General features: G+C 44.9%; 1 protein-coding gene across 2 annotated transcripts in view; it reads left to right on the top strand.

The window, feature by feature from the left end:
* The window catches only part of LOC112248197 (netrin receptor UNC5C), a 346,978-nt gene that overhangs the window by 211,281 nt on the left and 108,636 nt on the right, over positions 1-27,061 (top strand). For both annotated transcript variants that reach the window (XM_042320299.1, XM_042320300.1), the window contains exons 3-4: positions 5,014-5,157; positions 24,048-24,151. In XM_042320299.1, coding sequence (XP_042176233.1) covers positions 5,014-5,157; positions 24,048-24,151 — 248 coding nt within the window. The remainder of the gene's footprint in view (positions 1-5,013; positions 5,158-24,047; positions 24,152-27,061) is intronic.

Below are 27,061 nucleotides of genomic sequence, written 5' to 3'. Positions count from 1 at the left end.
CTTGTTCTGTCTCTCTCTGTCCTCTTGTTCTGTCTGTCTACTGTCTCTCTCTGTTCCCCTTGTTCTGTCTCTCTCTGTTCCTCTTGTTCTGTCTCTCTCTGTTCCCCTTGTTCTGTCTCTCTCTGTTCTGTCTCTCTTGTTCTTTCTGTCTGTCTGTCTCTCTGTTCCTCTTGTTCTGTCTACTGTCTCTTGTTCTGTCTCTCTCTGTTCCTCTTGTTCTGTCTCTCTCTGTTCCTCTTGTTCTGTCTCTCTCTGTCTCTCTTGTTCTGTCTGTCTCTGTTCCCCTTGTTCTGTCTGTCTACTGTCTCTCTCTGTCTCCTCTTGTTCTGTCTGTCTACTGTCTCTCTCTGCTCCTCTTGTTCTGTCTGTCTACTGTCTCTCTCTGCTCCTCTTGTTCTGTCTGTCTCTGTCTGTCTACTCCTCTTGTTCTGTCTGTCTGTCTCTCTTGTTCTGTCTCTGTCTGTTCCTCTTGTTCTGTCTCTGTCTCTGTCTCTGTCTACTTGTTTGTTCCTCTTGTTCTGTCTCTTGTTCTGTCTGTCTCCTCTTGTTCTGTCTGTCTCTCTGCTCCTCTTGTTCTGTCTGTCTCTCTGCTCCTCTTGTTCTGTCTGTCTCTGCTCTCTTGTTCTGTCTCTCTCTTGTTCTGTCTTGTTCTGTCTCTCTCTGTTCCCCTTGTTCTGTCTCTCTCTGTTCCCCTTGTTCTGTCTGTCTACTGTCTCTCTCTGTTCCTCTTGTTCTGTCTCTCTTTGTTCCTCTTGTTCTGTCTGTCTACTGTCTCTCTCTGCTCCTCTTGTTCTGTCTGTCTACTGTCTCTCTGTTCCCCTTGTTCTGTCTGTCTACTGTCTCTCTGTTCCCCTTGTTCTGTCTGTCTACTGTCTCTCTGTTCCCCTTGTTCTGTCTGTCTACTGTCTCTCTGTTCCCCTTGTTCTGTCTGTCTACTGTCTCTCTCTGTTCCCCTTGTTCTGTCTGTCTACTGTCTCTCTGTTCCCCTTGTTCTGTCTGTCTACTGTCTCTCTCTGCTCCTCTTGTTCTGTCTGTCTACTGTCTCTCTCTGTTCCCCTTGTTCTGTCTGTCTACTGTCTCTCTCTGCTCCTCTTGTTCTGTCTGTCTACTGTCTCTCTCTGTTCCCCTTGTTCTGTAAGTCTACTGTCTCTCTGCTCCTCTTGTTCTGTCTGTCTACTGTCTCTTGTTCTGTCTGTCTACTGTCTCTTGTTCTGTCTGTCTACTGTCTCTTGTTCTGTCTGTCTACTGTCTCTCTCTGTTCCCCTTGTTCTGTCTGTCTACTGTCTCTCTGCTCCTCTTGTTCTGTCTGTCTACTGTCTCTTGTTCTGTAAGTCTACTGTCTCTCTGCTCCTCTTGTTCTGTCTGTCTACTGTCTCTTGTTCTGTCTGTCTACTGTCTCTTGTTCTGTCTGTCTACTGTCTCTTGTTCTGTCTGTCTACTGTCTCTCTCTGTTCCTCTTGTTCTGTCTGTCTACTGTCTCTTGTTCTGTCTGTCTACTGTCTCTTGTTCTGTCTGTCTACTGTCTCTTGTTCTGTCTGTCTACTGTCTCTCTGCTCCTCTTGTTCTGTCTGTCTACTGTCTCTTGTTCTGTCTGTCTACTGTCTCTTGTTCTGTCTGTCTGTCTCTCTGTTCCCTTGTTCTGTCTGTCTCTTGTTCTGTCTGTCTACTGTCTCTTGTTCTGTTCTGTCTGTCTACTGTCTCTTGTTCTGTTCTGTCTGTCTACTGTCTCTCTGTCTCCTCTTGTTCTGTCTGTCTACTGTCTCTCTTTGTCTCCTTTGTTCTCTTGTTCTGTCTGTCTACTGTCTCTCTCTGTTCCTCTTGTTCTGTCTGTCTACTGTCTCTCTGTCCTCCTGTCTTACTGTTCTGTCTGTCTGTCTCTCTCTGTTCCTCTTGTTCTGTCTCTTGTTCTGTCTGTCTACTGTCTCTTGTTCTGTCTGTCTACTGTCTCTTGTTCTGTCTGTCTACTGTCTCTTGTTCTGTCTGTCTACTGTCTCTCTCTAAGTCCTCTTGTTCTGTCTGTCTACTGTCTCTCTTTGTTCCTCTTGTTCTGTCTGTCTACTGTCTCTCTTTGTTCCTCTTGTTCTGTCTGTCTACTGTCTCTTGTTCTGTCTGTCTACTGTCTCTTGTTCTGTCTGTCTACTGTCTCTCTCTGTTCCTCTTGTTCTGTCTGTCTACTGTCTCTCTGCTCCTCTTGTTCTGTCTGTCTACTGTCTCTTTCTCTGTTCTCCTTGTTCTGTCTGTCTACTGTCTCTCTCTGCTCCTCTTGTTCTGTCTGTCTACTGTCTCTCTCTGTAGGACATTATTTATCTCTATTATTTTCCTCTCTTCCTGCCCTGTCTCTCTCTCCCAATATTTTCTTTCTCTTCTGCTCTCTCTCCTTGTTACTTTATTTCACACACACACACACACACACACACACACACACACACACACACACACACACACACACACACACACACACACACACACACACACACACACACACACACACACACACACACACACACACACACACAGTCACGCATGCACGCACGCACAAGCGCACACACACACACACACACACACACACACACACACACACACACACACACACACACACACACACACACACACACACACACACACACACACACACACAGTGTTACAGCACTGTTTCTCTACAGTAGGATCTCTGTGTTACAGCACTGTTACTCTACAGTAGGATCTCTGTGTTACAGCACTCTTTCTCTCCAGTAGGATCTCTGTGTTACAGCACTCTTTCTCTCCAGTAGGATCTCTGTGTTACAGCACTGTTTCTCTATAGTAGGATCTCTGTGTTACAGCACTCTTTCTCTCCAGTAGGATCTCTGTGTTACAGCACTGTTTCTCTATAGTAGGATCTCTGTGTTACAGCACTGTTTCTCTACAGTAGGATCTCTGTGTTACAACACTGTTTCTCTACAGTAGGATATCTGTGTACTGTTTTTCTACAGTAGGATCTCTGTGTTACAGCACTGTTTCTCTACAGTAGGATATCTGTGTTACCGCACTGTTTCTCTACAGTAGGATATCTGTGTTACAGCACTGTTTCTCTACAGTAGGATCTCTGTTTTACAGCACTGTTACTCTACAGTAGGATCTCTGTGTTACAGCAGTCTTCCTCCTGGCTCTTCCACCTTGACGGCTGTAGTTTGAATTTTGCATGAGCACTAAGCTGGAGCTCCGACTCCCTACCGAGGAGCCTGCCCGATTGTTATAAAGAGTCTGTGTAAATCTCCTGAACCTGAAATAAACAGCCAAGTGATTTCCTCTCACTCCCTCCCTCCACATCCCTATCCCTCCCTCCACCTCCCTCTCTCTTCCTCCCACCACCTCCCTCTCTCTCCCTCCCTCTACCTCCCTCTCTCTTCCTCCCTCCACTTCCCTCTCCCTCCCTCCCTCCCTCCCTCCCTCCCTCCCTCCCTCCCTCCCTCCCTCCCTCCCTCCCTCCTCCCTCCCCCTCCCTCCCTCCCTCCCTCCCCCTCCCTCCCTCCCTCCCTCCCTCCTTCCTCCACTCCCTCCCTCTCCCTTCCTCCTCCCTCCACATCCCTATCCCTCCCTCCACCTCCCTCTCTCCTCCTCCCTCCACATCCCTATCCCTCCCTCCACCTCCCTTCTCTCTTCCTCCCTCCACATCCCTATCCCTCCCTCCACCTCCCTCTCTCTTCCTCCCTCCACTTCCCTCTCCCTCCCTCCACCTCTCTCTTCCTCCCTCCAATTCCCTCCCTCCCTCCACCTCCCTCTCTCTTCCTCCCTCCACTTCCCTCTTCCTCCTTCCACCTCCCTCTCTCTTCCACCCTCCACCCATCCCTCCACCTCCCTCTCTCTTCCTCCCTCCACCTCCCTCTCTCTTCCTCCCTCCACTTCCCTCTTCCTCCTTCCACCTCCCTCTCTCTTCCACCCTCCACCCATCCCTCCACCTCCCTCTCTCTTCCACCCTCCACCCATCCCTCCACCTCCCTCCCTCTCTTCCTCCCTCTCCCTCCCTCCCTCCCTCCCTCCCCCTCCCTCCCTCCCTCCCTCCCTCCCCCCTCCCTCCCTCCCTCCCTCCCTCCCTCCCTCCCTCCCTCCCTCCCTCACTCCCTCCCTCACTCCCTCCCTCACTCCCTCCCTCTCCCTCCCTCCATCTCCCTCTCTTTCCCTCCACCCCCTCCCTCCCTCCACCTCCCTCCCCTCTCTCTTCCTCCCTCTACCTCCCTCTCTTTCCCTCCCTCCCTCCACCCCTCCCTCCCTCTACCTCCCTCTCTCTTCCTCCCTCCACCTCTCTCTCTCTCCCTTCCTCCACCTTCCTCCACCTCCCTCCCTCCCTCCCTGCTCCCTCCTTCGCCCCCCTGCATCTGCTACTTAAAGCCCTGGTAATTCAGTGCAGTGGTTTCAGAAGATACATGGGAATGAGGAAGAAGAGTGGTAGCAAGGAAAGAGAAAGAACATTCTTTGAGTTTAACACTGTACTGTATTTACAGGTTTGGGTGGTCCACATGGTCTAACTATGGACATTGGCTCTTACCGCTGTTGAAGTTAAAATCAGGCTTGACATGTGTAACCAAATCGGTCCCAAAGTCTCGTAATGATTTTACTGCATATTTGCAGTGCCATTCCAACAATACTATCAATGCACTGCCCATGTAATATCAATGTGTAATGTAATGAAATGGTCATGTATTCTCAATGTGTAATGTAATATAATGCCCATGTAATCTCAATGTGTAATGTAATATAATGCCCATGTAATCTCAATGTGTAATGTAATATAATGGTCATGTAATCTCAATGTGTAATGCAATATAATGGTCATGTATTCTCAATGTGTAATGTAATATATTGGCCATGTAATCTCAATGTGTAATGTAATATATTGGCCACGTATTCTCAATGATGTGTATCTAAGTGCTGTATGGTCAGAGTATCCAAACAGATTTAGTGTATGTTCACTGAATATCCCTCTCAGAGAGTGTACTGTGGGTGTTGACGCCATTATCTCCCTCCCCTGTGCAGGACTGGTGGTGCGTGAGGCCAGCATCGAGATCTTTCGGCAGCAGGTAGACGAACTGTTTGGGCCAGAGGACTTCTGGTGTCAGTGTGTAGCCTGGAGCTCTGCAGGAACCACCAAGAGTCGTAAAGCCCACGTACGCATCGCATGTGAGTCGCACACACACACACACACACACACGTCAGCACATTCCCCCCTGCTGAGTCTCAGTAGTGCCCTATCACACGCTGAGAGGTTTCACTGAAGGACATAGTTTATAAGGGGGAATGGCTTGTAGAAGACGAAGACGAAGTTTCAATCACCAGGCCAGTCTCTGAATCTCTGAATCGGAATCTGATGTACTGATCATACAGTCCCCTCTTTGATTGGCCAGTAATAACACTGATTGTACAGTCCCCTCTCTGATTGGCCAGTAATAATACTGATTGTACAGTCCCCTCTCTGATTGGCCAGTAATAACACTGATTGTACAGTCGCCTCTCTGATTGGCCAGTAATAATACTGATCGTACAGTCCCATCTCTGATTGGCCAGTAATAATACTGATCGTACAGTCCCATCTCTGATTGGCCAGTAATAACACTGATTGTACAGTCCCCTCTCTGATTGGCCAGTAATTGTACAGTCCCCTCTCTGATTGGCCAGTAATAATACTGATTGTACAGTCCACTCTCTGATTGGCCAGTAATAACACTGATTGTACAGTCCCCTCTCTGATTGGCCAGTAATAATACTGATTGTACAGTCCCATTGGCCAGTAATCTCTGATTGGCCAGTAATAACACTGATTGTACAGTCCCCTCTCTGATTGGCCAGTAATAATACTGATTGTACAGTCCCATCTCTGATTGGCCAGTAATAATACTGATTGTACAGTCCACTCTCTGATTGGCCAGTAATAATACTGATTGTACAGTCCCATCTCTGATTGGCCAGTAATAATACTGATTGTACAGTCCCTTGAGGGCCCTGGTCAAAAGAAGTACACTATATAAGGAATAGGTTGACATTTGGAATGTACATTGAGAGTGAAGGACCAGCACTTGAAGGAAGAAGAAAGAGAGTTGGAAAGGGGTTCACCTTCAACCGGTCAAAATTATGCCGCTAACAGAAGAGAGAGACACGTTGATTTATTTATTTGTTTATTTGTATCCCCATTAGCTTTTGCAGAAGAATCAGCTACTCTTCTTGAGGTCCACAAAAACATAAAACATGACAAGTAAAACAACACTGATACACTGACAGACAAGGATTGTCACACACATTTATAATACAACAATATTACAACATTACAACAAATTATAGGAACAATATTCCTGTGTGTATGAATGTGGTCCCAGTGCTTCCTGTAGAACGTGTTTGTCTTGTTCTATAGCTGAAAAATACTGCCCTCTCCCTGGGCTTAGTGGGGTTGTCTGGAGGTCAACAGGAGAGACCGTGGTCATTGTGACGGATGGGTCACTCTGAGGCCATAAAAGTACACAGGATAGTCAAACAGATCGGATAGTTTAAGGTCTAATATAACACAGCATTTATTCAAGTTTCATTCAGTAGTCTGGAAAGCAGGATGTCTGGGGGAGATTCCTGACGGTCTCGTAAATTCTCTACGCCGCTCTCCTCCGTCGGCATCACATGACTAGTCCTGCGAGCCCCATGAAAGGCAGGTAATGTGCTGATTTTGGCTGGGGACCGGACCGAGGTGAAACTGTTGATGGGACTGGGGCAGTTATTTACTTAGCCAGACAGTGTGTGGCCCTTTCCAAAGGAAAGAGAGAGATCAGAGAGAAAGAAGGAGAGATCAGGGAGATAGAGGGAGAGAGAGAGTGAGAAGGGGATATCAGGGAAAAAGAGGGAGGGAGAGAGAAGGAGAGTTCAGGGAGAAAGAGGGAAGGAGAGAGAGAGAAGGAGAGTTTAGGGAGAAAGAGGGAGGGAGAGAGAGAGAAGGAGAGATCAGGGAATGAGAGCGAGATCAGGGAAAAAGTGGAGAGAGGGGGCTCTGATGGCAGTAACAGTCCTGTCTCATATCCTCCATAAGGCTTCCGCACTGGGAGCTCACAGGGATGTCACAACTCACTCGGTCTGGATAAATGCTATGCCCGTTGACTTTGACTACCAACTCTACTCACTGGGTTGCAGGTCCACAGTAGGAATGCTTGACTCTGAGTCGACACTGAAATTCTTTAAATCCGACAGAGAGAACTGTGAATGAAATACACATAATAATGTCATTTTTTGGAAGTTGGAGTTGGTTGTAAATTTGAAGATTCGAAGAAAGGACTTCAGGTATGATTTTAAGCAGCAACTGTAAAGTGCCTGTTTTATTCCATTCAGATATCCTAGATTTCCCACAGAGGACCTCTTTCATTCAGTCGTGTTGGAGGACAGACTGACTGTCCCTCTACTGTTGACTGGACCACACGTTCTTCCTATATGATCATGTTAAAAATGACGAGGGCTTAGCGTGGCTTTCACCTTGGTTAATTTGTCCCACTGCATGTGCAAGCAAACTTTGTGAGCGCTCCCTGAGAGCAGTCGTCGCTCAGGGTTATTTTACGGTTGGCCGTAACATCCACAATGTCGTCAGCCTGGAACGTGACCGTGGCTCTAGCAGTCGCCCCAAGTCGCTGTTTCTGTCTCTATCACCAGCAACAACTGTGTTGCACATGATCAGGAGTGATATCCATCCACCCCAGGCGATTACCTGTACTTCAAATCAAACTAAATCCTTTCTCCTGTCCTATAAGAATCTCCACTTCAGATTAAAATGCTTTCTGGCAGGCAACCTTGCTGAGCAAATGCATTCCCTTCCATGCAATGGAAATAAAGTGAGACCCATTTAACCCCCCCTCCCCCTCTTTTTCCAAGCGCCAACAGGCTGTTTAATCATTTGGTAAAGTAACACTTTAGGGCGATAAATAAATGTGCACTTTGTTGTTGGAAAATGGTGATCAATGTTTTAGCCATAAAAGCTCCGGGGTGGTATGTATAGTCCATACACATAATTGAGGATATTAATTGTGTCTGTGATTTGTTGTTCTTACCGTAGCAGGGCACTTAAACAGTGACTTATCGGCAGATGCTGGGAACCTTTTTCGATCTGTGATAAAGCAGAGGACGCAATGTACGCACACACACACACACACACACACACACACAGGGTCACAAACTCTCTTGCCGATGATTTAGCTCACCATCACATCAAGCCTTTCTCCTTCAATAGATCAGCTCTGTGGCAGGCCGTAAGCACCGGGACAAACTGAGCTCTCTTAGACCAGACATTTCAGAGGCCAGCAATTTGTTCTGTCACCACTGCTGATGCGTGTGCGTGCATAGCAATCAGGAAGCAAGGCCCTAAGGAAGCCAGCCAGTCCTGTGGGCAGTGCGTCTGCGTCTGTGTTTGTGCCTGTCTCCCCATATGTTTAGTGCTTGGTGGAGTTCTTTGGGCGTGACTGGCTTTCTCAGTGAGTTACAGTAGCAGACATCCACCGACTCACAGAAACACCAGCGTCTCCATCCGAGCCACTGAACCGTTCTCCAGCTGCCTAGCTACCTAGCTGCTCCAAGATAAGTGTTGAGAAATGTCTATAAAGTCCAGTGGGAACAGAGAGAAGTGAGAAGAAGTGTTTGTTCTCTAATGACATCGACTATGATTCTAGCGTTGTTTACCTTCAGTTCTCGGGAATGGAAAAGTGGTGTAAAAACACATGAATGTCAAACAACATGACTAAACATGGCACAAGCCTTGGGTGACTCAGACAGTGAGAAATACATTGGGAAAACAAGGAAGGAGAAACCGCGGTAGGGCCGTGTTCCATATGGCACGATATTCTTTATACCCAGCTAACACATAACATTCTGAGAACCATATGTTTCTTAGCGCTTGGTGAGAGTGAGGTTGTCCTATGGTTATTTTGCCTACAACTTTCCCACAACGTTCTGGGAATGGTGAAGGATAGTTGCTTGGCTTTGGGACATTCTCGGCACCTTGAAGGAACTTTACAAATAACTTTTATTACCTTATTAACAGAACATTTCCCTAAAAGTTCAAACATGATTACATTTCATTTCACTTTGGGTAATGTTCTAGGAACGTTCTCTAACTGGTGTGACATTGGGAATGTTCTCAAATAGTTCATAGAACGTTAAGAAACAACGTTATTCTGTGAGAATTTCAGTACCTCAGTATAAAGTTTCCTACGTGTTTACTTATGATTCTACTTAAAGTCTTGTTCTCAAATTGTTCAGACAACATTAATAAACAAGGTTCCTTTGTTAGAATTTCAGTACTTCAGCAAAGGGGTTGGAACTCGTTTCTGAAAACCGGAAAATTAAGTCAATTTTTTGAGGAAAAGAAAAACAGAACCTGGAACGGAAGTGATCTATACTAGTTCAAAAACAGAACCATTATTTTAAAAGAATGGGAACTGATTAATATCGTTATTTTACGTTCCAGGCATTTTTTTCAAGTACCACAATAAATTGGCCTATTCAAGCCCTTGCTCTGTCACTCAGAAATGTCTTCCAGTGTCTGTCTGTCTACCAGCTGAAAGTCTTTGCCAGTGTATGTGCGTGTTTTGGCTACCTGCCCCTCCCCCCCGCCAAGTTAGTGCCATGTCATTAGCTAGCTAGCTATGTTGTGCTAGTTAGCGGATATGCTAACATTAGCTAGCTAAACATTTTGCTATGGGCTAGCACTGGCAGTATGGGTTCGTGGAAAGTGAATTAAATTGTTTCATACCCTTCAGATGTTACAAGTGTGATTCAGAAATTGTGGAGAGAGATTATTATTTTTAAATAACCTAGTTTAAAAAAAAGGTTAAATAAAATAAAATAAAAATGAGAGAAGATTCACTTTTTCAATGCTAATTAAGGATACTATTGTTATCACATTTCATATTAGATGTATTAAAGAATGGTGTCGTTCTATTGCAACTCTGCACACACACGTGCTAGCCTAGGGTAGGGTAGCCTAGTGGTAAGAGTGTTGGACTAGTAACCAAAAGGTTGCAAGTTTAAATCCCTGACCTGACAAGGTACAAATCTGTCATTCTGCCCCTGTACAGGCAGTTAACCCACTGTTCCCAGGCCGTCATTGAAAATAAGAATTTGTTCTTAACTGACTTGCCTGGATAAATAAAAAGTGTTTTTTACTTTCGGTTTTGTACACCAGCTTCAAACAGCTGAAAATACAATATTTTTGCTTATGAAAAATACATTTCACAGTGGTTTAGAAGGTACAATGATTCTATGCACAATTAATGCTTGTTTTGTCACATCAATTGAAATTAGGCAAACTATTATAATTTTTTAAACCAGGAAATGGCAGAGCGTTTCTTTGCATATTGCACCTTTTAAGATTGGGCATATATAACACCCATTTAGTATAATTGCTTTGCTGAGCGGTGTAAGAGTATGTGGGGAGAGATGGCGCTGTTCAACAGCACAAAGTTTTGTGAGGTGTTTCTGTGGCAACAGAATGTTCTAAATTAGGAACTTATAGATCAAGTTGTTACGCAACAGCAGGCCAAGGTAGAGGAGTTATTAAACAGTGTCAGCTGATATCATTTGATATTTGACATGACGAAAAATGGAGATGTTTTAATGTCACATACGCCAGAAAGTTGTTTCTTTTACAGAGTCAGCCATAGTAGTACCAGAACCCAGGGTGCAAGTTAGGGTTAAGTGGCTTGCTCAAGGGCACATCAGCAGATATTTGACCTTGTCGGCTCACGGATTCAAACCAACAACCTTTTGGTTACTGGCTCAATGCTCTAACCACTAGGCTACCTGCCGCCTTGTGAGGGTAAACATTTAACAATAACAACAAAAGCAGCAATGTAGCTGTAACATCTCCCTCTTCTAGAGTTACAGTGCACACGGAAATCAACACCATCCCCCATGAGCCCTTGCACCAGAATATAGACGGTGATGAACACTCCACATGCCCGAAGCAAATCGCATAGTGTGTGTCTTTCTCCTGAGCCCTCCTAAAGCACTTTTTCATTTCGTCTGGATCTGGATAGAAATTGCTCTCATAGCCAACGTTTCACTTTAGCGTGATAAAGAGGGAAGGGAATTGTTTCTAGCCCCATATTGTGAAAGTTCAACAAACCAAGGGATGCGTTTTGCTGGTGGTCTTTTTTTTTTTTTAGGTTAAATTCTAGTAATTAACTTTTGCAAGGAGGCATCATGTTTGATTCAGTTTGTTCATTCCCTAGAGGATTTATGACTGAAAATATGAACACAGAGATAGACAAGTTATATTGTGTGTGCTTTCGCTGCCTTTCTTTGGTAGGCCCTTAGACAGTGGTACATCCAAAAGAATTTGCTAAGCAATGTGCAAGCAAGTGTTTCTGTTATTGAGCGGAGTACTGCTGAGCTGTGGGCTCCAGCCTTCTCCGTCTTCGTTTGCCATTGAAAGGTTGCTATCCTTGATGAAATACCTATAGACTGACTTTGAGCCTACAAGTACAACATCAACCACCACCTAGCTGACAGACCAGTTGATTAAGAACCCACTAGGGACTAGGAGAGAGAAAGGACACAGGAGTCACACACACCGACACACACCAACGCACACACACACACACACACACACACACACACACACACACACACACACACACACACACACACGCACGCACGCGCGCACACACACACACACACACACACACACACACACACACACACACACACACACACACACACACACACACTAGACACACTGTCCTCACTTGGAAGTTGTGTTTGAAAAGACACCTTGAACAAGGTACAGTACTGTATAGTAGTACCCCACCCTGTTCTAGTCTAGAAGGTTAGATGTATCCTCCACCCTGTTCTAGTCTAGAAGGTTAGATGTATAGTAGTACCCCACCCTGTTCTAGTCTAGAAGGTTAGATGTATAGTAGTACTCCACCCTGTTCAAGTCTAGAAGGTTAGATGTATCCTCCACCCTGTTCTAGTCTAGAAGGTTAGATGTATAGTAGTACCCCACCCTGTTCTAGTCTAGAAGGTTAGATGTATCCTCCACCCTGTTCTAGTCTAGAAGGTTAGATGTATAGTAGTACCCCACCCTGTTCTAGTCTAGATGGTTAGATGTAGAGTAGTACCCCACCCTGTTCTAGTCTAGAAGGTAAGATGTATAGTCTAGAAGGTTAGATGTATAGTAGTACCCCACCCTGTTCTAGTCTAGAAGGTTAGATGTATCCTCCACCCTGTTCTAGTCTAGAAGGTTAGATGTATAGTAGTACCCCACCCTGTTCTAGTCTAGAAGGTTAGATGTAGAGTAGTACCCCACCCTGTTCTAGTCTAGAAGGTTAGATGTATAGTAGTACTCCACCCTGTTCTAGTCTAGAAGGTTAGATGTATAGTAGTACTCCACCCTGTTCTAGTCTAGAAGATCAGATGTATCCTCCACCCTGTTCTAGTCTAGAAGGTTAGATGTATAGTAGTACCCCACCCTGTTCTAGTCTAGAAGGTTAGATGTATAGTAGTACTCCACCCTGTTCTAGTCTAGAAGGTTAGATGTATAGTAGTACTCCACCCTGTTCTAGTCTAGAAGATCAGATGTATCCTCCACCCTGTTCTAGTCTAGAAGGTTAGATGTATAGTAGTACCCCACCCTGTTCTAGTCTAGAAGGTTAGATGTAGAGTAGTACCCCACCCTGTTCTAGTCTAGAAGGTTAGATGTATCCTCCACCCTGTTCTAGTCTAGAAGGTTAGATGTATAGTAGTACCCCACCCTGTTCTAGTCTAGAAGGTTAGATGTATAGTAGTACTCCACCCTGTTCTAGTCTAGAAGGTTAGATGTATAGTAGTACTCCACCCTGTTCTAGTCTAGAAGATCAGATGTATCCTCCACCCTGTTCTAGTCTAGAAGGTTAGATGTATAGTAGTACCCCACCCTGTTCTAGTCTAGAAGGTTAGATGTATAGTAGTACTCCACCCTGTTCTAGTCTAGAAGGTTAGATGTATAGTAGTACTCCACCCTGTTCTAGTCTAGAAGGTTAGATGTATAGTAGTACTCCACCCTGTTCTAGTCTAGAAGGTTAGATGTATAGTAGTACTCCACCCTGTTCTAATCTAGAAGGTTAGATGTATAGTAGTACTCCACCCTGTTCTAGTCTAGAAGATTAGATGTATCCTCCACCCTGTTCTAGTCTAGAAGGTTAGATGTATAGTAGTACTCCACCCTGTTCTAGTCTAGAAGCTTAGATGTATCCTCCACCCTGTTCTAGTCTAGGAGGTTAGATGTGTACTCCACACTTTTCTAGTCTAGAAGGTTTGACATCTCTCTAAGAAAGATATTTGAGGAGTATAGCAGTTTCACATTGAAACAAATAGAAATATCTTGCTATGTTTAAATGACTTCCTTGATTGGACAGAGAGCGAGAGAGAGAGTGAGAGAGTGAAAGAGAGAGAGAGAGAGCTTTGGCAAGCGCTAGTCCACCAGGCAGGCAAAGTCCCCCACTCTCCCCAAAAAACAGTGCTTCTGTACAATTTACGAGGGCTGCTGTTTCTAATCCACAGTTGTAGGAACATGACCAATTAATTCCACCCACCCGGGCCCGGAATTCCTGCTCAAACCTCAGGAGACATGCTAGCGCGTAATGGAATAAAAACGCTGGCAATTGGTGAGAGTGGTTTGAACCCAGAAATCCCTAGCAGGCCTGAGATACCGACTCATAAAGGTACGCTTGAAAAGAAGGGCAGGGGGAGGAGAAAGAAATGCGCCTTTGGTGCAAATTATTGTAGTAATGGGCCACCAGCTTTCTGCAGCCGTAAACAATTTGCTGCACCAGTTGTTGTCAGTGGCAGTGAGAGAGGGGGTCTCCTTTTCCTAACCTGGAGAGACTGAGGCAGCAGAGAGAAGGAGCTAGTGCTGCTGATAAACACTCCCCAGACAGAGGAGAGCTTTCCTGTGACGTCCGTGATTGACTGTAGATCCTACCACTTACGTCTATACTGACGCTTTTCTTGTTTGATTGCCTTGCGGAGGGAATAGCTGCACTGTTTGTATTCGGTCATGTGTCCAGTTCACATTGCGATGATTACAAGGGGTGCTTCACACTTTCAGTTTTGCCAGAATGCTGCCATCAATCCACAGTTTCTGGTTAGGAAATGATTTAATAGTCACAGTGGGTACGACATCTCTGATGCACTTGCTAATAAACTCGCTCACCGAGTCAGCATATACATCAATGTTGTTGTCTGAGGCTATCTGGAACATATCCCAGCCCACGTGATCGAAGCAATCCTAAAGCGTGGAATCCGACTGGTCAGACCAGCGTTGGACAGACCTGAGCATGGGATTTTCCTGTTTTAGTTTCTGTCTATAGGCTGGGAGCAACAAAATGGAGTCATGGTCAGATTTGCAGAGGCAGGGCGGGGGAGGGCTTTGTATGCATCGCGGAAGTTAGAGTACCAATAATCCAGAATGCTAGCAGCCCGTGTCGCGCATTCGATATGCTGATAGAATTAGGAAGTCTTGTTCTCAGTTTAGCTTTGTTAAAATTCCTGGCTACAGTAAATGCAGCCTCGGGATGTATGGTTTCCAGTTTACATAGAGTCCAGTGAAGTTCTTTCAGGGCCGACAGTGTATCTGCTTGGAGGGGTGGGTATACACGTCTGTGACTATAATCTAAGAGAATTCTCTTGGAAGATAATGCGGTCTGGCCATAGGGCAGTTTGGGCAAATGCCAAATGGGCTGGTCCTGCTTTAAGCTAGTAGGCCTGTCAAAAAAAAAAAATTGTTGCACAAAATTATAATTATTTGGCTAATAATGTGGGCCTCAAGGGGAAACAATGGGCCGGTGTGTTAGAAATGCCTGGGTTTATTTCTGGTCCTGGTCTGTCCCTGGTGGCAGTGTGGGATCTCTCCTTCTTGCAGGCTTCCAGGAGTTATGGAAGATGAAGGCACTGCCAACAGCTTACTCTATACCAGTTGCAGCTCCTATTTCCTCAAATCTCAGTATTTGTCAGAAGAAATTTCATAGCAAACGGTTAAGTTTGCTACCTTTTCCCCTCCCTTTCTCTTCCACTCTCAACACATTGGACTTTCAGAGGGGATACCTGCCTGAAGTTTTCCCTGTGGGATATTAGAGTTTTCTGAATACTTAAAGAATTGACCCATTCCCCTATAACTTTTGTAATACTTTGCATAGTCACCACTCATCTAGGTGTCCCGTGCTGTCAATGGGCTAAGGTGAGGGAAATGTGTTGTTGTTCTGCTGCTGCTGGTTGATTGGTTGATTAGACAGAGATGTCAGGAAGAGTCATAGTAAGTGTCCACAGTGTTCTCTCTCTCTCTCTCTCTCTCTCTCTCTCTCTCTCTCTCTCTCTCTCTCTCTCCTTCCTTCTATCACATTCCGGCCAGCATCCACACCATTCCCTTTCCTGAGGTTATTACAGGTGGGCTGTCAGAAAAAGCCCCACTACTCTGTAGCTGAGTAGGGGTTGACAACGTCCCCGAAACATCCTTCAGCCTTCTCCTTCGCTGATAGGACATTTCAAAATGTCAACACTTCTCACTAAGCACTGAAAATGGAAGAAAGCATTCATTGTACAAATACTTTATTAAATACTTGTTTTAACAGCCTGCCTCACATCATATTATTTGAATGTGACCCATTAAGTAATGCACTAGAGTCCTGCATCAGGCAACAACAAAAAAACGGTTGATGGTCCTGGAGTTAAGGGAGAACTTGAGTAAATACAATGGGGGAATTTCACTTGACATGTGGAGTGATGATTATCGAAAAATAGACACATTGGGCTTTTGGTTTCTCTCTCTCTAAAAACGGGGAAAAAGTAAGGAACTTGTCTGTCGACCCTGCATTAAAGACCAAAATTGGTTAAAGAAAATAGTGATTCATAAAAATATATACCGATTCCATGGCACATAGTTTATGAATTAAGAAGCAATTTTCCGTTTATTATAACTGACTGCAGGCCTAAAAGGTTTAACCTTCTAAATTAATGATTATATTGAAGATATAAAATGAATCCGCCTCCTAATGTGTTCCGAAAGCTGATTTGTTAACCAACGATTATTATTATTACTGAATGGGGTCTTGGTAAATCAATCAGATTTTTATTTGGAAATGTTAGAATTATTTTGCTCTTCACTTGCAGTCACTTAGTAGCTTAGGATTACAGTACTCGCGACCAGTCCCTCAGTACTCCGTTGTACAGCGCCATATTGTTCTAACTGAAACCCGTGATTGTAAAATGAATCAGCTGATGCATTGGTCCAGAGCCAGGTGGTATTGGCAGAGAGTCACATCATTGGCAGAGAGTCAGGCGGAGAATGACGCGTTGAAGAGAGTGAGGAACGACATGGAGTCACAATCCATGCCAGGCACACCTGTGAGCTCTGGAACTCCACCTCCTGTTTGTGGACTCTGCAAACAACGTGTCCTTGATGAAAATACCTGTCTAAATACCTTCTCTGTGTCACCCACACGCACTTTAAACATGTGGATAATAAAGCATTTAAAGGCCGACATTGGTTTATTTTAATACTTTTGACATACAAAATTCTAACTCCACCCATAACCATTGGTCTTTTAAACATGCCCAGGAGGCATGGATTATTATAACCTACCTCAGGCCTAAACGTTATGGGAGCAAAGTTTCCATGATGGGCTATTAGCAGGACAATAGACTTCAATCTTTACAAAAAGATAGTTTTGACTAAGTTTTACATTTCTAACTAAAAACAGCCATTTTCCAGCCAAAGAAAGGAGTCACAAAAAAACTGAAATAGAGATAAAATTAATCACTAACCTTTGATTATCTTCATCAGATGGCACTCATAGGACTTCATGTTACACAATACATGTATGTTTATTTCGATAAAGTTCATATTTATATCCAAAAATCTCAGTTTACATTGGCGCGTTATGTTCAGTAATGTTTTGCCTCCAAAACATCCGGTGATTTTGCAGAGAGACACATTAATTTACAGGAATACTCATCATAAACATTGATGAAAGACACAAGTGTTGTGCATAGAATTAAAGATATACTTCTCCTTAATAAAACCGCTGTGTCAGATTTCAAAAAAGCTTTACGGCAAAAGCACACCATGTGATAATCTGAGTACAGCGCTCAGGCACCATACAGATACCCACCATGTTGTGGAGTCAAAAAAAGTCAGAAATAGCATTATAAATATTCACTTACCTTTGATGATCTTCATCGGAATGCACTTCCAGGAATCCCAGTTCCACAATAAATGTTTGTTTTGTTCGATAAAGTCCATTATTTATGTCCAAATACCTCCTTTTTGTTCGCTCGTTTAGTCCAGATATCCAAATGCACAAGGCGCAAGCACTAAGTCCAGACGAAAAGTTAAAAAAGTTATATTACAGTTTGTAGAAACATGTCAAACGATGTATAGAATCAATCTTTAGGATGTTTTTATCATAAATCTTCAATAATGTTTCAACCGGACAAATCCTTTGTCTTTAGAAATGAAAAGGAACAGAGCCCGTGCTCACGGCCGTGCGCTTGACTAAACTAAAGGCTTTCAACCAGACCCCTGGTTCAAATAGCTCTTATTCGCTCCCCTTTCGCAGCAGAAGTCTGAAACAATGCTCCAAAGACTGTTGACATCTAGTGGACGCCTTAGGAAGTGCAATCGGACCAAATTTTCACTCCATATTGGATAGGCAATCACTTGAAAAACTACAAACCTCAGATTTCCCACTTCCTAGTTGGATTTTTCTCAGGTTTTTGCCTGCCATATGAGTTCTGTTAAACTCACAGACATCATTCAAACAGTTTTAGTGTTTTCAATCTACTAATAATATGCATATCTTAGCTTCTGGGCCTGAGTAGCAGGCAGTTTACTCTGGGCACTTTTTTCATCTGAACGTGGAAATAGCGCCTCCCAGCCATAAGAATGAATCTACTACTGTACAAGGACATTTTATTGGTCTGCCAGTATTTTCATTTAGAGATTCCTTTGATGTTTCCTTTTATGTGTCCTACCAATTATTATTGGATTATTCACCATGGCAACCAATGAAATGAGTTTCTTAGTTAGGTTGGCTTTTGTTGAGATCAGACTGTTTTCATTTGATATTTGTGTGTTTTTGACCAAATGAAAGTCAGAAAAAATACTTATTTCACTTTTATAATATTCCTGTTGCATATAGATGCTGTGTTTTTGGTTGATGGTCAATATTAAAAACAGTCAAAAGCATTTGTGAATTCAATCGCTTTATTGTTTAATTATTTAAGGCTTCTTTCTCTTCTCTGTGCTGGAGTTCTTTTAAGAATAAAGTAGTCTAACGAAGGCAACAAATTGTTGCTTACTGGAACACCCAATGTCACCCAATTGTTATTATAGGATTTGAGACAAGCATGGTGACTGGTCTAGATAAATCAACAAGATTTTTATTTTCACTGAATCTCCGTTTGGGTATTGGTTAGACTACAATTGAATGTGTGTGTGAATGTTAGGATTATTTTGCTCTTCGCCATATTTTCCTAACGGAAACCCTGAGGGTTTGTTTTTCATTTTTCTTGGAATAGATGCACCATAATATTAATCTAATTAATTAAGCGAAATTTTGTGAAATCAGTGCCATATACTATGTTCTTACAAAAAAGGTTTTAAATTCTCTAGTACAGCCAATATTAAAAACAGTCAAATGCTTCTCAAAGACGCCCTCTGGTGGTCAAACTAGCACTCACTAGCATTAATGGTAGCGGTGGTTCACACCGTAAATAACATGCCATAGAATTCTGCGGCAGCCCGCAAGCTGGGCTGCGGTACGACGCAACTTTTAAAGGAAGAACCACTGTTTTTGTCTGTGTCCATCTATCCTGTCTCTATCTGTCTCTATCTGTCTCTGTCTGTCTCTGTCTGTCTCTATATGTCTCCATATGTCTGTCTGTCTGTCTGTCTGTCTGTCTGTCTGTCTGTCTGTCTGTCTGTCTGTCTGTCTGTCTGTCTGTCTGTCTGTCTGTCTGTCTGTCTGTCTGTCTGTTTGTCTGTCTGTCTCTATCTGTCTGTCTCTATCTGTCTGTCTCTGTCTCTATCTATCTGTCTGTCTCTGTCTCTATCTATATGTCTGTCTCTATCTCTATCTGTCTGTCTGTCTGTCTGTCTGTCTGTCTGTCTGTCTGTCTGTCTGTCTGTCTGTCTGTCTGTCTGTCTGTCTGTCTGTCTCTGTCTGTCTGTCTGTCTGTCTGTCTGTCTGTCTGTGTCTGTCTGTCTGTCTGTCTGTCTGTCTGTCTGTCTGTCTGTCTGTCTGTCTGTCTGTCTGTCTGTCTGTCTGTCTGTCTGTCTGTCTGTCTGTCTGTCTGTCTGTCTGTCTGTCTGTCTGTCTGTCTGTCTGTCTGTCTGTCTGTCTGTGTCTCTCTCTATCTTGCTGTCTCTGTCTCTATCTATCTGTCTGTCTCTGTCTCTATCTATATGTCTGTCTCTATCTGTCTGTCTCTGTCTCTATCTATATGTCTGTCTCTATCTGTCTGTATCATTCTGTATTTGTCAAGGACAACTCACATCTTTTTGCTGTTTGACTAAATCCCTACATATACTCACCATGATAGTAACGATGTGTACTAGGTCTGATCTCCATAACATGCCTGTTATACTCATTTAATGGAAAAATACTTGACCAGATTGATTTTGTTGACGAGATTGATTCCTCCAATTTTACTTGCCATAAATATGGAAATCTGTGATATACTGGAAACGGAATCCCTGTTGTGGTCCCTGAAACGGATTGTAGGGATTTAGACAGGCCCAGTTGGCCTAAATTGGGGTTTCTGTACATAATTTGGGCTTGTGGAAAATTATTTAGGCTTGTGAAAAAAATGGTCCAGTATGGGGGCCTTGATAGAAAAAAAATAGGGTTGTTGTGTTAGAAATGCCCGGGACGATTGTCCCCGTTTGACCCAGAGTGGTCTGCTAGCCAGCAGCAGGACCCTGCGGAGAGACTGTGGATTACAGAAGTAGAACAAACTCTGGCCCCATTAAGTGGGCAGAGGTAATGGTGAGTGAAAGGTTTGTTGGGGATACACCAACGAGAGCACCCACACTTCCTGGCACTGCCCTGGTCTCTTCTCTCACTCTCACTCTCTAATCTCTCTCTTTAATCTCTCTCACCCCCCCTCTCTCCCCCCACGCCTACCCTGATCTCTCTTTCTCTCTCTCTCTCACCCACCCCCTCCCTCTCTCCCTGGTCTCTCTCCCTCCCATCTTTCCCTCTTTCCCACTCTTGTTGACTCTGGGGGATACATGTGTTTCTGTTTAAAGCCACATCAAAATCACTGATTACCTCCATCAATACGTCACCTGCTAAGCTAATGAAGCAGCCCTTCTCAAATTACAGACCTGCTTTATGGCTTTTCTGCATCTGTTCAGCCCTCACTTCAGAGCCAGATATATAGCACTACACTCTTAGAAAAAAAAGGTGCTATCTAGAACCTAAAAGGGTTCTTCGACTGTCCCCATAGTAGAACCCTTTGAAGAACCCTTTTTGGTTCTAGGTAGAACCCTTTTGGTTCCAGGGAGAACCCTTTTTCGTTCCAGGGAGAACCCTTTCCACAGAGGGTTCTACATGGAACCCAAAAGGGTCCTACCTGGAACCAAAAAGGGTTCCCCTATGGGGACAGCCGAAGAACCCTTTTGGAACCCTTTTTTTCTGATTGTAGCCTAACTGGAGGTTTGTTTGTGGTCGGGGTCAAGAAAGAAAACAATCTATTCTCCAGTCTCTTCCCGATGTTGTTTTTAACTTTTAAGGTTAGGAGGCCCAGTGAGTGAATCAAAAAGGAAATGTCCATCCTTCTTTCGTGTACGGCTTAAAGCAGGATTTGTGTGCTTGTGTTTCCCCCCTTTCCCACACTAAAAGAGAGCAGGACATTCCCTCATAGCATGTAATTCACTTATATATCGTGAATATATCATTGGCGGCCATTATTCTCGTTTATTTTGCTTGGCCTCTTCAAGGCCTTAACTGTCTAGCAGCACTGCTCCCCTTTGCCTTTCTTACAAAGACAAAGATTACCTCAGTAATAAGAGAAACATGCTAAACACTTTGTTTTGATGACTTTAAAGAAACGGGTTCATTTGAGCACGTCAACTACCGAGTGCTCAGCTCTCTGATTTACTCTGTTTTTTTCTTCTGTTTGGCACCAAATTAATATTGTCTCAGTACTTGGTTGTCTCCTCCACACTCCAGCCTCCTGGTACGGTAGCTCTGGTCAACTCTCTGTGTCGCTACCCATGGTGCAGCTCCAGAGGGGAGTAAGGGAGCTGTGTGGAAACGGACTGGAATGTAGTGTCTTAGTGAGGCACTGGGGGCCATGGAAGAGCCAGCTGGAGAATCACTCACAGAGCCTGCTGAGGACAGCCTGACCGGCTGATCCCTAAGTCACAGACTTCTGTGCTCCTCTATGTCTTTGTCTGCTTGTCTGTCTGCAGACATTACTTTTACGCTCGTTCGGTCTCTCAGTCAAACGATGCCTGTTTCTTACAGGGCTGGATCCATACTTTCTCAAGGATCCACCAATGACACAGTCCGGGGGGGCGGCAGGGTAACCTGGTGGTTAGAGCGTTGGACTAGTAACCGGAAGGTTGCAAGTTCAAACCCCCGAGCTGACAAGGTACAAATCTGTCGTTCTGCCCCTGAACAGGCAGTTAACCCACTGTTCCTAGGCCGTCATTGAAAATAAGAATTTGTTCTTAACTGACTTGCCTAGTTATATAAAGGTAAAATACAATTGTTGTGCTGGATCCATACTTTGCTCGCTGTAATCGGTTTGTCTTCAACTCCAGTGACACTCTACGAAGCAGTACCGATATCAGTCTTTTCTGTGCCCGTGAGACAGATGACCGGCTGACATCCCAGCGCCGTCGTCAATATAAATGATTCACCTGCGGATGCGTCTTCTCGTTTTCGCATTCCATTCTCCATTCGGTGGGTTGCTGGCTCGTCTGGCATGCTGCTGGGAAATTAGGTGGTGTTATTTATCTCCCTCCCTCTCTATCTCCCTCCCTTTCTCCCTCCCTTTCTCCCTCCCATTCTCCCTCCCTATCTCCCTCCCTATCTCCCTCCCTATCTCCATCCCTCCCTATCTCCCTCCCTCCCTATCTCCCTCCCTCCCTATCTCCCTCCCTCCCTATCTTCATCCCTCCCTATCTTCATCCCTCCCTATCTCCCTCCCTATCTCCCTCCCTATCTCCCTCCTTCCCTATCTCCCTCCCTATCTCCCTCCCTCTCCTTTCTCCCTCCCTCCCTATCTCCCTCCCTATCTCCATCCCTCCCTATCTCCCTATCTCCCTCCCTATCTCCCTCCCTTTCTCCCACATAATGGATGAATAATGAAATCATGAACAGTAACTTCCATGGATTTAAATAGGCATAAACTAGTCAGCAGCAGCTGCCCCGCGGCAAGCTGTACTGTACAATACGTCAACTCCTAAAGAGCTTGGTTTAAACACAAGAATAATGCAACAAATCAGGCACTCACTTTTCCCTTTAGCCAATCAAAAGCACTATAAAGAGAACTGTCTTCAAACCTCAAGGCAGTCTTTTGAAATCCATATAATAACTGTAATAACGCCTGTATGAATTGTCCCAGCGCTGCCATTCCCTGTGGTGTCATTCTCATGCAGTCAAGCCCTCCACTCCACATGCTCCTAACACACATACTGTACAGAACAGCTAGGGAAGTAGATGTGAGAATAGAGGTCCCAGTGGACAGGCATTAGAATCCAGTGGCTTCCTCTCCGCTACGAACCATCTCAGATACCTGACAACTCCTGTGACTTGAGCTTTGCTCGGGGACTATCCACTTGCCCTTGTAAATGCTGCATTTGCCCTCTCTTTTCCTCCCTCGTTCACGCATCTGTCTGTCTCTTTGTCTCTCTCTGTCTCTCTTTTTCTCTCTCTTTCTCTCTCTCTCTCCACTTTTTCTCTCTCTCTCTCTCTCTCTCTGTCTCTCTCTCTCTCTCTCTCTCTCTCTCTCTCTCTGTCTCTCTCTTTCTCTCTCCACTTTCTCTCTCTCTCTCCACTTTTTCTCTCTGTCTCTTTCTCTCTCTCTGTCTCTCTTTTTCTGTCTTTTCTCTCTCTCTCTCTCTCTGTGTCTCTCTGTCTTACTCTGTCTCTCTGTCTCTCTCTCTCTGTCTCTCTCTGTCTCTCTCTCTCTCTCTCTCTCTCTCTCTCTGTCTCTCTGTCTCTCTGTATGCATCACTGTGATTGCTGTCACGTGACCCCTGGGCTGATTTCACAAAGAGGGGATAGAAAACCACGAGGTCCAGAAACCTAAAGCAGGGCTTAAATACACAATGAAAAGATGGTGTCTCCAAAATGGCTGCACTGTCGCCCAAACCCCTCTTGGTTTCCATGCCTATTTAACGTTTCCATGGTTTCCTCTCTTTGCAACGCCTACATGTGTGCTTGTGAGATGAGTCACCTGACCGTGGTGGACTACTGATCATGCTAAACTCCGGGCTGGACAAAGTGTTCTCAACGAAATCGAGAAAACGTCTTTGTTCTTTTTTCATCCTCGTTGGAGGCATTCTATAATCTCTCAATATACCAAGGGGCCTTGAGATGCCGCAGATTAGATATTGGTGTTCAGGTAGTCTTGGCTGTAGGATTTTCCAGCTGTATCTACATTTCTGCTGAATATCTGCTGAATTTAAATTCTGTGTCGAGATCCCTGCTTGGTTTACTGCTACAGCAGTTTTAGCTTCTTGTCGGGAGGAGTTCAGTTTCATTGACATTTCAGTAAATTGCAAAATGGATAATCCTAATAATCAAATGAGGGATTCAGTGGGAGTAACACGAGAGTTCTGAAGCTGAGGCCAATAGGAAAGCATGAACAATACTACTGAACACTTACAATGGAGGGCGATTCATATTATGTACTTCTGAGATAAATGTGTATTTTGCTTTTTCACCTTTTTTTTCCATCAGCCTTCTTTTCATGGTCCTTCGAGCCAGATAGATTGGGTCGCACCTGGAATTTGATCATGATTGCTCAATTAATGTTTTGTCTTTATTTCTCCCCTCCAGATCTCAGGAAAACGTTTGACCAGGAGCCACTGGGGAAGGAGGTGTCACTGGAACAGGAAGTGCTTCTCCAGTGCCGCCCACCCGAGGGCATACCTGCTGCAGAGGTATTTATCAACTTCCGGTTTCCATCCTATTGGGACTCCACTGGAACGTTACCTAACGTTGTAGTAACGTTCACTGTTTGATGGGTTGGTCTCCTCTGCTGGTAGACATCAGTACTAAAGCGACAGAGATACTTTTTCATACAGATAAACTTGGACTGGATTGGTACATTTTGTTCTACAGTATCTGGTCAATAATAATATTTTATCTCACATAAATACGAGATACGAGGCATTTTCTTACACTTTGGTGTTAGATAAGTGGCCTTTGAACTGGGTTACACTTGTGAGAGATTGAGAGCCTCCTCCTGCTGTGCTGAAGGACGTGTGGAGCTCTGCGACCAGGGCAGAGAAAGCGAGAGAGACAGAGACAGAGAGAAAAGTTATCTCTGCCCCTGCTCTTTCTCTCTCTCTTCCTCCTTCACTCTGCACGGTTTATGACACAACAGTAACATTTTACAATCCACTCTCAGCACGCAATGCTCTCAGGCCTTATCCTGTTCACTTTGATACGGCCATAAGAGTTTTAGGAATTCTCCTGCAGGAAAAATCAAGCCAATAAATTGGTCGATTGGTTCGTTCAATTGAACAGAGAGGCTTTAGGTGGTCTGGTCTCTGCACCAGTTTCATATTTTTTCCCCCTCCGTTTTTACCTCATGCATTTTTCATTCATTTTAGCTGTCATAATGGGATCACCCTGCAAAAAAAGGATTGATGTCTCTGCTCTTGAGGCTAAGGCTAAGATTTATTGATCCTCTGTATTTAAGTCAAAATGCTATTGTCTCTCTTATTGGCTAGGCGGTGTGTTTGACCTGTGACCTCTGAACTCTGCCCTCTCCTTCTACTCAAAATTGATGGACAGGCCTAATGTTAAGTGTAATAACTTTTTTTAGGAGGTGCTAATATTAGTCGTGGTGGGTCAAGCCCGTGGACTCTTGTGAAAGTGTCGGGCTGCACCCCGAAACTTGAACCCTCGCAAATATGCCTATCAGCATTTCGCGACATTCAACCTTGCCACTTAAGTAATTTAGCAGACATTCTGATCCAGAGCCACTTACAGGACGTAATGAGTGCATACATTCGCTCATACAGGTCCCTAGCAGGAATCAAACCTAAAACCCTAGCATTGAAAGCACCATGCCCTACCAACTGAGCCACATGAGACCGGTGACTTAATAGACACGTGATCAGAGATCCGGGACTGCCGCTCAGCCTAGGACTTGATGCTAAATGCAGTACGAGACTTTGGCTGATGTCTGACTTAGCTCTGACTGACTTTGATGTTTGAAGGTGTCCTAAAATGGACACCGTACTAGTGTGAGCTGTTAGGGGGTCAAGTTCAAAACCATTGAAGAAAAATATGTGTGGGCCATAACAGTAGAACTCAATATCTTGTGAGTTTGACTGGTATTGCTCTGAATCGTTCTGTCAATATATCACTTCTGAATGGCAATTGGGAAAGAATTTCAGGGTAGTTTGAAAAGTACAGACTCTTTTTGGACTTTGTTGCTGATGAAAGGCATGGTTCAACAGAGATTTGTGGGAGGTTAATATACAGACACACAGGCAAGGGTGCTGGGACTAGACTCTAGACTTTAGACATTGCAGCACTGTTGATTGTGTCTCAAAACTTCTAATTGGTGGAAAGACTGGTGCTGACCTGGAAAGACCAATTCAAGTCAATAGAGTTCACATTGATGGACTGGGCTGTGTCTGGGCTGGACTGGGCTGTGTCTGGGCTGGACTGGGCTGTGTTTGGGCTGGGCTGGGCTGTGTTTGGGCTGTGTTTGGGCTGGGCTGGGCTGTGTCTGGGCTGTGTTTGGGCTGGACTGGGCTGTGTTTGGGCTGGGCTGTGTCTGGGCTGGGCTGTGTCTGGGCTGGGCTGTGTTTGGGCTGGGCTGGGCTGTGTTTGGGCTGGGCTGTGTCTGGGCTGGGCTGGGCTGTGGGTCTGGAGGTGGGCTGTGTCTGGGCTGGGCTCTACTGGGTCTGGGTGGGCTGTGTCTGGGCTGGGCTGGGCTGTGCTGGGCTGGGCTGGGCTGGGCTGGGCTGTCTGGGCTGGGCTGTGTCTGGGCTGTGCTGGGCTGTCTGGGCTGTGCTGGGCTGGGCTGGGCTGTGCTGTGTCTGGGCTGTGCTGGGCTGGGCTGGACTGTGTCTGGGCTGTGCTGGGCTGGGCTGTGTCTGGGCTGTGCTGTGAGTGAAAGACACAGCTGCAGTGGAATAAAGACATCAGACAGTGATGACAGGACAGCTCTCTTCTCCGTGCCTGAAATGCTCAGAAACCCTGTAGGACAGACCAGACCAGACCAGACCAGACTGCTGTACTGCAGCCTCACATCTTAGAGATATAGCACACTGGGTACACAGTGCAGTGACACATAAGCAACCTCGTTAAATGACAATCCAAGCTTGAATGTGCACACACACGTACACACACACACACACACACACACACACACACACACACACACACACACATAAAGAACAGTCATCTGCCTTCTCCAAGAAAGATTCTTGATGCCAGCCACTCTGAAGCAGATGACATTAGTCTGGTCATGTCAGAATGCATCAGTGATGTGGTATCTTCATACCCCCCGGGGATCCCTCTGTACGCCTTGTGTCTGGCCGCGGGTCAGGAAAAGACGGGTCATGTTGTTGGCTAATGTATCAGAGGATCAAGGCTCACTGATGCCCTGCAGGCTCTTTCGATGAAGAGCCCTGACTGGACTGGACTCACTGGACGGCGCCACCGAAGTGGCAATTTAAATCCAGTCAAACTAGAGTGTAGAGTGCGGCTGATGTCCTGTACTAGCTGAGTAGTGAGTGCCTTGGTGAGCGAGTTGCGTCCATGTCATAGTTTACTGTAACTAGGTCAAATGATTGTTAGGGCAAGCTGGGATGGGCCGTATGTACTGT

This window comes from Oncorhynchus tshawytscha, linkage group LG04 (genome assembly GCF_018296145.1).
Source record: "Oncorhynchus tshawytscha isolate Ot180627B linkage group LG04, Otsh_v2.0, whole genome shotgun sequence".
In the NCBI taxonomy this organism is placed as follows: domain Eukaryota; kingdom Metazoa; phylum Chordata; class Actinopteri; order Salmoniformes; family Salmonidae; genus Oncorhynchus; species Oncorhynchus tshawytscha.
This window is presented reverse-complemented; position numbering and strand designations above follow the sequence as displayed.